Source organism: Triturus cristatus, chromosome 1_1 (assembly GCF_964204655.1).
Source record: "Triturus cristatus chromosome 1_1, aTriCri1.1, whole genome shotgun sequence".
Lineage (NCBI taxonomy): Eukaryota > Metazoa > Chordata > Amphibia > Caudata > Salamandridae > Triturus > Triturus cristatus.
Window position 1 is genome coordinate 964,816,077 of NC_140579.1, and position 15,300 is coordinate 964,831,376.

General features: G+C 50.7%; 1 protein-coding gene across 15 annotated transcripts in view; it reads left to right on the forward strand.

Moving 5' to 3' along the window:
* Positions 1–15,300, forward strand: part of LOC146871394 (26S proteasome regulatory subunit 8) — a 368,112-nt gene that overhangs the window by 169,912 nt on the left and 182,900 nt on the right. For all 15 annotated transcript variants that reach the window (XM_085651032.1, XM_085651030.1, XM_085651037.1 and 12 more), the window contains one exon: positions 13,867–13,977. In XM_085651032.1, the coding sequence (XP_085507158.1) occupies positions 13,867–13,977 (111 nt within the window). The remainder of the gene's footprint in view (positions 1–13,866; positions 13,978–15,300) is intronic.

A 15,300-nucleotide genomic window follows, 5' to 3' on the forward strand; every position in this document is an offset into this window, starting at 1 on the left:
TATGCCACCCCTGGATGGCCACCCAAATCTGACAACTGGCTGCACGACAGCTGGGGCAAGGTGGTGTAATCACCCGTTTTGCAGCGTGAATCTTTCTGGATTCACTATGCTGTGCATTATTCCGCGATCTTGTGGTTGGGTCCGGATTCGTAGTCTTTCCTTTGTTTTTTTTTTTTTTTTTTTTTGTAGCCCAGGTGGGCGTCGACGTCCACCATTTGGTGCACCTCCCGTGACGTCGTCGTGCTTCCTGCGGAAGTCCCACCTCTGGGGCGCCATCTTCAGATTCTTTTTTCCGCCGTTGGGTCTGGATCGTCATCGGGAAGCTCCAGAAGTTCACTCGGAGGAAGAAGGAAGAAAAGCGAGTTTCATCGATAGAATCAAGAGAAGACATCAGGAAAGAACAGATTTCGACAGGAACGCGAAGAAAGAAGACCAGCGAGCCTTTTTCTTCGACGACCTTGGAGAATGCACGCTCAGAGACCCTGAGCGAAATGGACAAGACGCCATTCAAGTTCTGCCCAAACTGCCACCACAAGTTCGCGCAGAAAGACCTGCATCCGGTCTGCAACCTCTGCCTACCGGTGGATCATCAGAGTATCGACTGCAACGCCTGCTCAGTCTTCGCGCCGAAGACACTCAGGGTGAGAGAGAGGCAGAGGAGAGCCAACGCCAACATGGAGGGCCAAGGAAAACCCCCGACACTCTACGCGCTGGGCCTCGACACGGACGACGAGGACAACGTCGCCGAGACAGCCGAAAACTTCACGGTCGTAGAGACCGACAAGAAAAAAGAAGACGAGGTAAGAGAATCGTCGAGCGCAAATCAAAAAACACCTCGAAAACACGAGGGTGACTCGAGAAAAACTGAGTCAAGGTCCACGAAGGGAGCCCCGGCGCCGAAAACTTCGACGGCCAAAGGGGGAACTTCGGACAAAAGGCCCAGCGGATCCTTACAAAAGGACTCCCTGGCGCAGAAAGACGCCGAAAGGCAAGGGTCGTCGAAATCATCCCATGAAACGGGCCGATCGACGCAGAAAGAACGTTCGACGTCGACGCAAGTTTCATCGAAAAGACCCGCGGTCGACGCCGAAAGCATCTCCGAAATGGAGAAAAAGAAGAGGCGGCTCGAGGCCGAAATGGAGAACATCCTTCAAAGGAAGAAGGAGTTCGACGCCAGGATGAAGGAATTCAAGATTCCAACGGTTTCATCGGCGGACGTCGGCGAAGTCGAGGATGAGTTCGACGCCGAAGGGCTGACAAGGGACCTCGAAGAGGAAGAGGAGCCCTATTATGAGGAAGAAGCCGAGGAAGAAGACCAACAATCGTTCTTCGAATCGGCGACATCTACCGGCAACGACGTCGAATGGCAAGATCTCGACACCGAAAACCCGGAGGAGGCCGTGGACACGTACCCCTCGAGGCCTTCGCCACCCGACGACATCGGGGTGTACAATATGGTGGTGAAGAGCGCAGCAATGGCCTTCGGCGTCAAGCTCGACGAGGAGAGGCCGAAAGCAGATTTTCTCGTCGAAACACTGCTCCCCATCCAGACTAGGAGCCAGTTCCTCCCCATGCTACAAAGCGTGATGAACCAGGGGAGAGAAGCCTTCAAGGAGCCTGCCACCTGTCGGTCGATCACGCCCAGGACAGAGAAAAAGTATAAACACTCCTCCCTGGACCCACCTTACATCAAGGGTAGCGTCACCGCAGACTCCATCATTGCCTCCACGGCCAGGAGAAGGGCCAACGTGCCAGCAACCTCGGGCCCACCTCCAGATAAAGAGAGCAGGAGAATCGACCTCACAGGCAGAAAGGTCGAGAGGAACGCCGCAATGCACTGGCGCATGGCGAATTCAAATGCACTCCTAAATAGACACCAGTACCAACACTGGGATGAAATGGGGGAGCTAGTAAAGCACCTCCCCGAAGAATACCGCCAGAGAGCCTCTCACCTGGTAGATGAAGGCAAGAACATCGCCAACTCCTGTATAAAGACGGCGTTGGATGGGGCAGAGACTTCAGCAAGACTCATGGCCATAGGGGTCACAGAAAGGAGGCATGCATGGCTAAGAATCTCTGGATTCAAACCGGAAGTGCAGAACAACATCCTTGGCACCCCCTTCAACGGAGAGACACTGTTCGGAGCAACGGTGGACGAGAAGCTCACCCAGCTCAAGAAGGAGAACGAGACAGCGAGGTCCATGGGGGCCCTGCAGCTGAGGGGAATGAGACGAGGAAATCCCTCGAGGAGACCCTACGGTAGGGGTGGAAGCCAACAGGGGACGTCGCATCAGGCGTTCCAACAAGGTCAGCAGGGCGAAGGTCACGGACAAAGTCCGCAGAAGCAAAGCTGGCAATATCAACCTCGGGGCCAGTCCTTTCGAGGGAGAGGGAACGGACGTGGCCAAAGGAGGAGAGGGGGCGATCAGCCCTCCTCGAAGTGACTCAGCACGCAAGAAGACGCCCACCCTCGTCAGGCCCCCAAGGGTGAGGCGCAAAAAGGTGTCATCAGGGGGAAGAGAAGATTCAAGAGCCTACGAGCATACGTCACCGGTAGGCGGAAGGCTGAGGTTCTACCTTCAGGAGTGGCGGCGCATAACCACAGACAAGTGGATACGGAACATCGTGCAGTACGGATACTGCGTAGACTTGGAGAAAAGACCTCCAAACAGAAAGCCGAAGGGAAGACAGAGATCGGCCCAAGAACTGGCAATACTCAGAGAAGAAACACGGAAACTCCTGCAAAAGGGAGCCATAGAGACAGTGCCGTTCAGGGAACGCAACAAAGGGGTCTACTCAAACTACTTCGTGGTTCCGAAGGTAGACGGAGACCTCAGACCCATACTGGACCTCCGGTACCTAAACAAGTTCGTCAAAACACAAAGGTTCAAAATGACTTCACTGCAGGAGGTACTGCCACAGATAAGAGAAGGGGACTTCATGGTCACCGTGGACCTCAAAGATGCCTACCTTCACATCCCAATAAACAGAAGGCACAAGGGCCTTCTAAGATTCAACATCGAACAGGAACACTACCAGTTCACAACCCTGGCCTTCGGATTAAAATCAGCACCAAGGGTCTTTACAAAATGCCTGTCGGCGGTAGCGGCACACCTACGAAAGCAGGGAATACACGTATACCCCTACTTGGACGACTGGCTGGTCAAGGCAAACTCACGCGAGAAGTGCGAGAGGCACGCAAAACGCGTAACAGACACCCTCACAAATCTGGGGTTTTCCATCCACTGGGGAAAATCGTCGCTGGAACCGGAGCAGGTAAAGATTTTCCTGGGGGCAAAGATCAACTCCCTACACAATACGGTAGTGCCCAGCGACAGGAGGACAGATGCTCTACTGAAGGAGACGCAGCTCTACCAGAAGGGGCGAGCTCTGACAGTGAGGACGGTGAGCAAGATGATGGGAATGATGGCGTCCTCTATCCAGCTGGTGCCGAATGTACGCCTGCACATGAGACCATTCCAGGAATGGCTGCAACAGCAATGGTCACAAGCAAACGGAAGTTGGGAGGATCTAGTGGTTGTTACGCACGCAGTGCAGGAGGAGATAACTTGGTGGAACAGAGACAACATAACAACGGGGAGAAGCCTGACACCACCAAGCCCAACAGTGACCATTACCACGGACGCATCACAGAAGGGATGGGGAGCGCACATGGACAACCTCAGGGTGAGGGGTCTATGGGCTCCAGCGGACGCGGTCCGCCACATCAACTACCTCGAGTTGAAAACGATACTGCTAGCCCTGAAGGCATTCCAGAAACACCTGTTCGGCCAGAGAGTGTTGATACAGACAGACAACACCACGGCGATGTTCTACATCAACAAACAAGGGGGGACACAGTCGTTCCCCCTCTCATCCCTAGCTCAGGAGATTTGGAGATGGGCCATACCTCTCAAGATAGATCTACTGGCAATTCACCTGCCAGGAAAGGACAATGTGGAGGCAGACTGGCTAAGCAGGCAGACCTCAGCATCGCACGAGTGGGAGCTCAATGGCCAGGAAACGGAGAAAATCTTCCAGAAATGGGGGACTCCCACAATAGACCTGTTTGCAACACGCCACAATGCAAAATGCCGAAGCTTCGCGTCCAGGCAACCAGATCAGCAATCCAGGGGAAATGCCCTATGGATAAGCTGGTGGAAGACATTTGCCTACGCCTTTCCACCGATACCCCTGTTGCACAGAGTGCTAGAGAAGTGCAGAACCAGCAACATGACTCTGATCCTGGTGGCCCCACAGTGGGCGAGGCAGACATGGTTCTCACAGATTCAAGAAATGGCGCAAGGCAATCCGTACAGGTTCGAGAGGAAAAAGGACCTGCTCTCAATGCAAAACGGAGAGGTACTGCACCCAGAGCCAGAGAGCCTCAACCTGGCAGCATGGCTCCTGAAGACCTAGAGTTCGCACACCTAAAGTTGCCTCAGAGCACCATGCGAGTGCTACGGGAGGCAAGGAAACCTACTACAAGAAAGTGCTACAGCGCAAAGTGGAAGAGATTCACGGTGTGGTGCAGGAAAAAGGGACTGCAAAACAGGATGACAAGAGACTCAACTGTGCTGAGGTACCTCACACACCTTCTAAAGAGTAACCTCTGCTCGAGCTCCCTAAGGGTACACCTAGCAGCGATCGTTGCCTACACCAGAGGTGAGAAAGGTGGAAGTTTCTTCACCTCGCAGGTGGCGAAGAGATTCATGGAGGGAGCCAAAAGAATGGCACCCCCGAAAAGGTTGCCGCCGCCGGCATGGAATTTAAACGTGGTTCTGACGGAGCTCATGAAGGCGCCGTTTGAACCCATTCACAAAGCCACTCTACAAATGTTGACGATGAAAACTGCCTTTCTAGTGGCCATTACCTCACTACGCAGGGTGAGCGAGCTTCAAGCACTAACGCTACAGGAGCCCTACATTCAAATTCACAAAGACAGGGTGGTCCTCAGGACGGACCCCCACTTCATGCCCAAGGTAGTGTCGGCGTTCCACATGAACCAGACTATCCAGATACCGAGTTTCTTCCAGAACCCGACTACAAACGCAGAGAAGGCCCTGCACACCCTCGACGCCAGAAGAGCGGTGATGCACTACATTGAAAGAACCAAGGAACTCAGGAAGTCGAAGCAGCTGTTTGTGTCCTTTGCTACCAGCTTCATGGGTAGACCAGTGACCAAGGGCACCATCGCTAGGTGGATTGCCCTCACTATTCAATTCTGTCACAAACAGGCTGGACAGGAGCTAACGGAGGGGGCCCAAGCCCACTCCACAAGGAAGAAGGGGGCCACAGTTGCCTTCCTAGCAAACACGCCCATCCAAGACATTTGTCTCGCAGCAACTTGGGCATCCGTGCACACGTTCACGAAGCACTACTGCGTGGACATTCAAATGAATAAGGAAGCACAGGTCGGACAGAAGGTGCTACAACACATTTTCAACGACCAGCGATCATCTTCCACCCAGCCACCACAGAAATAGGAAAACCGCTACAAAATCTATGCACAGCATAGTGAATCCAGAAAGATTCACGCTGCAAAACGAAAAGTTTCTTACCTGTCGGTGTAGTTTTGCAGCTTGAAGATCTTTCTGGATTCACTAGCGAACCCACCCACCTCCGCCAGGAAGATGAGGCTGGAGGAAGAGGGGGTGAAATGGATAGGATCAAAGAAGTGGAAACGTACAGAAATATGGACAAAAGGATTAATCAATCACCTAGGGTAAAAAAAAAAAAAAAAAAAGGAAAAAACAGGGAAAAAAGAACCCGAAGATGGCGCCCCAGAGGTGGGACTTCCGCAGGAAGCACGACGACGTCACGGGAGGTGCACCAAATGGTGGACGTCGACGCCCACCTGGGCTACAAAAAAAAAAAAAAACAAAGGAAAGACTACGAATCCGGACCCAACCACAAGATCGCGGAATAATGCACAGCATAGTGAATCCAGAAAGATCTTCAAGCTGCAAAACTACACCGACAGGTAAGAAACTTTTCGTTGCTGTAGGTGTAGTATTCCTATACCTAACCCTAAAATGGACACATGGATTCCTATCAGTCACTCCTATGGCAGGCCTTATCAATCCTGAAAAACACACGAGATGGACGGAATGTTGCACAATGGCAAAACACTCACCCCCAGTCACAGATCTGGGTTTAATCCATCGTTATTTTGCTCACCACACCACCCCAGTTCAGACATGGCAATATGCAAATCAGTCTTGACCCTGTGCCTCATGGGAACAGTCCAGCCCGAACTGCCAAGCCATGTCTTCCCTGGACCGGAATCAAGCATCCTAGGACCGGTTTCTGGCTATCAGCCGTCATCAGCCAGGATAGCTTGACTCCAGTGGCGTAGTGAGCATGGGACCCACGTCTGGGCATACCCTTCCCACATAGGGTGAACAGCAAAACACACAAGATGATGGACGGAATGTTGCACAATGGCAAACACTCACCCCCAGTCACAGATCTGGGTTTAATCCATCGTTATTTTGCTCACCACACCACCCCAGTTCAGACATGGCCATATGCAAATCAGTCTTGACCCTGTGCCTCATGGGAACAGTCCAGCCCGAACTGCCAAGCCATGTCTTCCCTGGACCGGAATCAAGCATCCTAGGACCGGTTTCTGGCTATCAGCCGTCATCAGCCAGGATAGCTTGACTCCAGTGGCGTAGTGAGCACGGGACCCACGTCTGGGCATACCCTTCCCACATAGGGTGAACAGCAAAACACACAAGATGATGGACGGAATGTTGCACAATGGCAAAACACTCCCCCCCCCCCCCCCCCCCCCCCCCCCCCCCCAGTCACAGATCTGGGTTTAATCCATCGTTATTTTGCTCACCACACCACCCCAGTTCAGACATGGCCATATGCAAATCAGTCTTGACCCTGTGCCTCATGGGAACAGTCCAGCCCGAACTGCCAAGCCATGTCTTCCCTGGACCGGAATCAAGCATCCTAGGACCGGTTTCTGGCTATCAGCCGTCATCAGCCAGGATAGCTTGACTCCAGTGGCGTAGTGAGCACGGGACCCACGTCTGGGCATACCCTTCCCACATAGGGTGAACAGCAAAACACACAAGATGATGGACGGAATGTTGCACAATGGCAAAACACTCATCCCCAGTCACAGATCTGGGTTTAATCCATCGTTATTTTGCCACCCCAGTTCAGACATTCCGTCCATCATATTGTGTGTTTTGCTTATCAATCCTGAAGGCAGAGTGCTGGGAATCATGTGAGATGGTGCTCTGGCGCGAGCTGAGCCCGTCGACGGCTTGCGGAACCAAGTCCTAATAGCTGTTCCATGGTGACGCGTGCCATCTACCTTAAAGTGCATTATAATCCTCGCGGTTATTTGCTAACTTTGGCATCGCATCACCCAAACATGTCGAGGAAGGTGTCATACGAATTGGAATACGAACCCCTCGCCAATTCTGGCGACGGGGTTAGCATTCCACCCTTCTAGAGGGACACGACATGGACGTAACCTTGAACCCCGGTTAAAGTTGACTCAAGCCTCAGCATCACAAAATGGATGCTGCCACCAGACACAAGTCTGACCTCCTGCTGCTGGGAGACCTTCCAGCGAGGGGAGCTTGGACAAAGGGTTCCTGTCGAGGGCGGCGTTAGCACCATCCCAGACAGGGTTTGTGTATCCCAGGTAGGCAGGGCTGAGAGGAAGGTGATTGCAAGTGGCACCCCGGTGCTCACTGTGCATAGCCCGGCTCAAACCAGTTTCGGGGGCACCCCAGCCCCTGAGCTGGGGCGAAGCCGGACAAAGGATAGGGGTGTAACCACCCCCTTCCTGGTCCCACCCATAGGCAGGACCTAGTCACGGGCCAGCCCCTTTTCCTAGAATAAAGGTAGGAGCGAGTCCCCTTCCCAAATTGGATAATTCTGAATCTTGAACTACTTTCCACGAAAGGAACTCTGGACTTTTTCTGAAGACTCTCCCTTGTGGCTAAGGAGTAGCCACCCTGCACCAGCAGGCACCACCTAAGCGCTTGCGGTTTGCTGTACGTCTCTCCTACGGATCAAGACTGCCCAGCTCGACGAGACCCGGATTCCCCGCCATCTCTGACCTCTACCTACATCGTCAGCCCAGCTGAGATTCGTGGGTGTGACGAGACCTGCGGGACCGGCCATCTTCAGAACCTGCACGACGCTTATCTAGCACGACCACCGAGGGACCCTCGAGTGAGTGCACCTAGGGTTTGAGAAGCCCTAACCCTGAGCCGCTCCAGCACCGAAGTCTGCCTCCCCAGCATCCACGAGATCTGCGTGGGGGCCCTTCTGCTCCTTGCTGCTCACCGCGTTGTCCGGCCACTCGCCATCGGCTAGTGGCCCTCTTCACGACGCACCACGACAGTTTTTCATCGCTGGTCTGGTTGCTCCAGACTGGCCCTTGCTCCCAGAGGAGTACCCCGGACCCTCCTGGTCCACTCCAGACGCCATCTTGACTCCACCGCGTGGGCTTGCCTCTGCTAAGACCTGCTGCCCCACTCCTGGGCCCAGCATCATCGACAGCAGACACCTTCGTGGGACAGCTCGCCCTCCATCCTGGTCGCCGCCGCGCCTCCTGGTCCGAGGAACAGCCGAGTCCGACGTCACCCACTCACCTGGTCGAGGTGACTTCATCCGGTACCATCCTGGTGCCCACCCAATCACTGGCTAGCGGTTGAGAACTGAGTCCCCTCTGCTTTCAGGTTTCCTTCATCACCGATCCAGGCTTGGATCTCTCTGAACATCGACACTGGTCGCCTGCCAGCAACTTCTTCTTTCAGGCTCCCGAGACTACAACGAGGACTCCCGACATCTTGCTGAACCCCACGCAGCCGCAGCCTCTGGGCTAGGTAACTCGAGCATTTCGGTGCTCCATCGTAGGTTCACTCTACAGGTGTCCAGCTCCTTTTCCGTTTAGTCCAACTGATCGGATTCCTCCGGAATCAGTAACTTTAGACTCTCTAACATCTCCCATTCCACTTGCAGTGTAAATGGTTTTGTGCCCTTCGGGCATTTGGGTAAATTGTGCAACTAGAAGTATTTTCTCAAGAGTTTTGTATTGTGCTTAGCTCCCTGACTCATAAAGAGCCAGGGTAGTCTTGTTATAAATAAATATCCTTTATTTTCATAACTCGTGTGGCGTCCTTTAACTTGGTGTTCAAGGGGTATATGTGATGGTAAACAGCTGGCTTAACACGCCCTCTAGAGTTTAGCCTGAAGACTGCTCTTGTCCACGCTACTAGGATAGCTGGTCTACAAGGTTGACTTACAACCAATCATCAATAAGGGTCGTTTGGAATGATACACAGTGATCACTAGAATAGTGAGCACTACATATCAGGCCAACTTCTCACACGTCTTATGAGCATTATGTTCTGTACTGCTATCTACTCTGATTCAGGCATGTGAATCTATTAAAGACACCCTAAATACTGGAGAAGAACAATAGTTACTTACCTGTAATCTGTGGTTCTCCAGTATTGGTGTCTTTCATAGATTCACATGCAACCCGCCCACCTCCTCTCAGAGGCTATTTAGGCTGCTATACTTTGGTTCACTCCTGTGCGGGAAAATCTGAGAGCCTAAGCCTCTGAGGAGAACATTCTGGTGGGTGCTGTCGCCTGATTGGCTGCAGTTTGGACTGTACATAATGCCTTTGATATTCATAAGTGTGGAAGGTTTTTCTTGTAGCTTAGGGCTACTTTACTTCCTGGTTTTATGTTACCAAGGTTTTTTGGTTTCTTTATGCATAATTATTGCTTTTTTATGTACCGTCGGACTCCCACTCCGACGACGGGGAATGATGCAGGCATGTGAATCTATGAAAGACACCAATACTGGATAACCACAGATTACAGGTAAGAAACTATTGTTGTTCTTCTCTCACCATGTGATTGACGGTCATCCTTTAGAATAAGTTCCACGTTTTCCTTAACAGGAGATATCTCGTGCCACCAGCAGGTATATTGTGATTTGCCCTTCCTTGGAGGAAGAAGGAACAGCTGTCACCTAGGTTGTCTAAGTGAGCAGAGGCTGTTGAAGACTGTTGTGAAGATGGCATATACATAGAACAGTAGTCAATGGGCCTAGGCTTCAAAAGATAGAGGTTGTCAACAAGGTACTGGTCAACAGAGGGCATCTGCCAGCTTGTCAGTGAAGAACCAGTTGAATGTTGAAGAGTTGGCCAGCAGGATAATGATTTCTTTTTCGACTTTTTTTTTGTGTGTGGAGTTTTATATTTTATATTAGTTAAAGCAAAAATCCAAATCCTCCACCTTTCCCAAAGATTTTTTGCAATTGTGGCATAATCCTGTTGAGCATGGTTCTGGGAGCTGCAATATATCCATTTTATGTGCAGAATGTCACTGAATCTTTTTACGGTCGCAAGTTTTACAACCCTAAAGATATTTTCAGACTTTTTCACTATGGCAGGTGTGGGTAAGTGCCCTCTTTCTGCATGGTTGCCCCCATGTTTTGCTGAATTGCTGATGTGCTTTGACTGAGTGTGCCCTGGGCTCCTGCTAATCAGGTACCCAGGGTCTATGTTCTTTCCCTAAGACTGCATTGAAGCCTAAACCCAATTGGCATCTCTGGCCACAGGCCAGCCCCTGGTAAATGGTACCACAGGTACACAGGGCACTGTAACCTGAGAAGGCTTTTAAGGGCTGCAGCACTTATTGTGCCACCCTTAGAGGTTCTGTACCCTTACATTCACACAATGCCTTTGGAGGCTGCGTATTTTGGTGCAGAACAAAGTGAAGAGTCGACATGGCACACATCTCTGTGTGCCATGCCTATAACCCACTGCCCTGGCATAGATCAGTCACCCCTCTAGCTGGGTGCACTATACCAGTGGTGAGGGTACAGGTGCATGAGCTCTGTACCCCCTACAGTGTCCAAGTCCATTCTTAGACATTGTACGTGCAGTGCTGCCATTAAGAGTATGGTGCTGGGAGTTTATCATTACGAACTCCACAGCACCATAATGGCTTCACTGAAAACGGAGAAGTTTGATATCGAACTTCTCAGCACATTAAACCAACACTGATGCCAGTGTGGGATTTAATGAAACATGCTCACAGAGGGCATCTTAGACATGTCCCCTGAAAACTAACCTACCACTGGTGTCCAGGCTGAGTGGTTGCTTTCAGCTGCCACCACCAGACATGTTTCTGGACCCCTAAATCAAGAGCCTTCTGCTCTCTGGGGCCTAAAACAATGCACATCCTGGGATGAGGTGCCAAGCTTCCTCCCCCAGGATGGGCGGGGTTCACGAAGGGGAAGCTTCAAAAGCTTGCCTCCTTTGTGAGCTTCCCCAGGCCACTTGCTGCTTTCAGCAACTGGTCCCCACTGGTTCTGACCCCAGTTTGGGCAGGAGTACCGGAGGGAATAACAAGTGAGGAAGAGAGGTGTGTCCACCTCTGCCGACTCCACCCCTCAGGTGGGGGAGGTGAGGTGCAGCACAGCTCTCAATCCTCACCATCTTTCAGATGGGTGGACTCAGCCAACCAGGGACAGGCTCATGCCCCCCTCCCTCTGGAGGGTGGCATAATAGGGGGTGTACCCACCCCAGGGAAGGGACCTATTGGTCCCTGCCTTTTACCTACCTGTAACCTCCTAAATTTAGTATTTAGGGGCACCCCTGAACCTTGCTTCCTCAGACAAGAAGACACTACAAGGAGAAAAAGAAGGACCGAACAGCCATGCTGCAGCTAACAAGAGGAAGACGCCCACTGACTTGGTCCCAGCCCTACCGGCCTGTCTCCACCTAGAACCTGCTTCTGCGAAATCCCGGTTTGTCCTGCAGCCAGCAGCCTCGAAAGCCCCGGCGGACCTGCCTTCCTTCAACCCCAAAGACTTTGTCTCCCATGAACACTGGATTTGTTCATCTGCAACCTCTGGCTTCGGCCGGACACCGCATATCTGCCCCACTCTGCACCCACCAGCCTGAGCTCGAGTGGGCAAACACCACGAGGAGGTCACCCCGGCGATCCTGACCTGAGATCCGGTGACCCTTGATCTGCCTCAAGCCTCCAGCCAAAGCCGGCAGCTTAAATCCGGAAGGTCCTCCCAACCGTGACCAGGAGCTGGTAAGAGATCTGACCGCAAAAAGCCACCCCTGCACCCCTATGCCTCGGGTGCCTAAACCGATGGTGCCTAACCTACCCCTAACTTCCCAACTTACCTCCCGAAGTGGTGCTCACACCCAGAAGGCCTTCGTTCCCAAGCCTGCAGTGCCTTTGCAAACCGGAGGTTCGCCATTGAAAACAACCGGGTGCCCGTTGTCAAAGCAGCACCCGGACGTCCTAGTGTCGCTGAGGGTCCACCTTTGGTACTACTTTGTTTCCCCATTTGCCCTGAGCTAAAGTCCAGGAGCTTTTCTTCCACGACCTAGTGGCCTGCTCGTCAGCAGCCACCAACCCAAGGCCCCCTATCTTCCATTGAATAACTTGGGCCTCAGCACTGTACCCAGGGGCGCTAGTGCCACTGAGGGTGTAACTAGAGTGCATCATTGACCCTGGGGACCCCTGAGTCTACCCCCAGAACTTCAACTCCTACTACCAAATACAAAACCGATAACACTATTTTCCTCCATAGGATAACATTGACTGTTTTTCATAGAAAAGTTTTGAGTTTAAAAACCTAAAGAAATTCTTTAAAATTGCACAAAAACGTTTTTACTTACCTGTTTACAGGAAATGTCCCAGAGTAATATCCAGGTATACTACTCTGAGTAAGAAAAGTAATCTCAAAAGTAACTTACCTGTAATTTTACTGAAAAGCCCATTCAATTCTATGTACTGTATTTACAAAGTATTGCATTTCTCTGAAACCATACTGTATGTCAAAAAGTGCATGTACAATTTCAATTCAAACTGTTTGCAAACTGCAATACTACTGTAAAGTATTTATTGCTTACCTGTGCCAGGCTTGCTTGGTTGTAGAAAATAAATTAACTGAAAGAATATTTTCATACAAAAACAACTGGTCTGAAGTTCAGTCTTTGAGTGTGTGAATTCATTTGCTGACTGTGTGTGTACAACAAATGCTTAACACGGTCCTTTGATACTGCCTTACTGCTCGACCACATTACCACAAATAGAGAGTGAGGTGCTATCTAACTTTACCTCTGCCTACCTTTAGGGTTCCACTGGACTCTGTGCACACTATACCTCACTTTGGTATAGTATATACAGAGCCAGCTTCCTACAGCAGGCACAGAAAACCTTTCTCTTGGCTCCATGCCAAAGTCCCAAGCATGTAAACTTTGTGGTGTAGAAGGAAGTGGGGAGATCAGTGGTTCCAGGGAGAGAATAACCAGCACCAAGTAGCAATCACGATGACAGGTGAAGTCTTCCCCGAGAATCTAAACTTAAAAAATAAAAAAAGATTGAGCTCTTTTCACGTACTTGGTAATAAATACCGTGCATCTGAAAATCTAAATCTGGTCAGGACAGTCTGCCTCTACGGGCAAGTAAAAGACCCAAACAAGTAGTTGTATGGAGGTTGTAGTTTAAGGAATGTAATTTGTTAATGCTTTTTTCAATGAAGATTTCCAGCCTTAGGAGGAATGGTTTACATTTATTTTAAATCTACAAAAGATCCAGTGCTGTAAAAGTGAATTCTAGCTAAGTGCCATATTATGGCTTAAAAAGCTGATTTAGCTTTTTATGGACTATCACGCCCTCGCAAGGCTGCTTCTTACCTTACTTCCTCAGTAACCAGTATAAACAAAGCAGTTGAGAAGAAATGCTTGAAATTGATCTGCCTATAGTTAGGCTTGTGTTCTCTTTGTCTCTGGCAACATAGGGTTAGCGATTTTTTTTTTTTAATGCATTATTTTATTTGTAGGCACGTCTGGATATTTTAAAGATTCATTCAAGAAAAATGAATCTGACCAGGGGTATAAACTTGCGTAAAATTGCTGAACTCATGCCAGGAGCTTCTGGAGCAGAGGTTAAGGTAAGCAGTAAATGCCCATTTCCTTTTCATTGTTTATGCAATATGTAGAAACTTTTTCCATCTGATCCTGCATTTGTAAATTATCCGACACAATTTACAGGCTTTGCGATTGTTGTCTGTGAGCAATATCTTATTAATGTGTATCTAAATTTAGCAGTCTTATGTGATATATTTAAGTTCAAATTATATCAACGTCAGTAATCTACTATGGGTAAGTTGACTGTATCTGTGCTTTCGTTCCATACATTTTATACCTAGAAAATAGTGTGCTTGCAAATCTGAATTCAAACTTACTAAATTCTGTGACTATTTAATACTGTGTTCGAGGCATATGAGCTGCAGATCACACACTGAGGATAAGATCGCCATCTGGTGTTGGGCTCGGATGATTGCAGGTTGTTGTCGTCTTCGGAAGAAGCCTTTGGTCACGAGATTGGTGACTCCTCCCCTGGACAACAGTGCGCATGGGCATCCACTCCATCGTCAGATTGTTTTTTTCCGCCATTGGGTTCGGATGAACTTTTTCCGCTCCAGTAGAAAACTTCCAGCAATCGATTTAATTCTTCAATCTTCATTCCATCGACATCGAAATCAGCTCGGACCGGTTCCGGAAGCGACTGATGGACAGGACACCCTTTAAAAAATGCCCCCAGTTTGGAGCGAAGTTCCCCCACAGTGATCACCACGAGGTTTGTAACCTCTGCCTGTCGCCGGAACACAACGAATCGAACTGTCCAGCTTGTGCCGCTTTCCGTTCCAAGAAGACCCTCCGGGACGGAAGAGCTCAACGCCATATTATGGCCAAACCAGCTCCAGAACCGGAGGACATCTTTGCTCAGGATGTTCCTGAAGATGACACCGAAGATCTCGATCGTGTCCGAGGCCGACGATTCCGATGACCTCATCACTCCAGGGCAGCGTGTGAGTACCACCCCCCCTGCCCCATCCAAAAAGACATTGGTCAAGACTCCGCCAGCTGGGCCCAGTCGCGACCGAAAATCCTCTTCAGAAGCCCCGCCCTCGGGCCCGGCTCCGAACACATCTAAGCCTGTAGGTGGCTCGGGCTCGAGCAAACCTCATGTTATTGTACCTATAACACCTTCGGCACCGAAAACTCCACTGTCGGCACCGAAACAGGCTTCAAGACCGAAATCTCCTTCGGCACCAAAACGTTCCTCGGCACCGAAGTCTCCACCGGCGCCGAAACGTTCTTCGACATCGATGCCAAAGATTCCATCGGCGCCGAAAACTCCGTCGGCGCCAAAAACTCCGTCGGCGCCAAAAACTCCGTCGGCACCGAAAAATCCATCGGCACCGAAAACT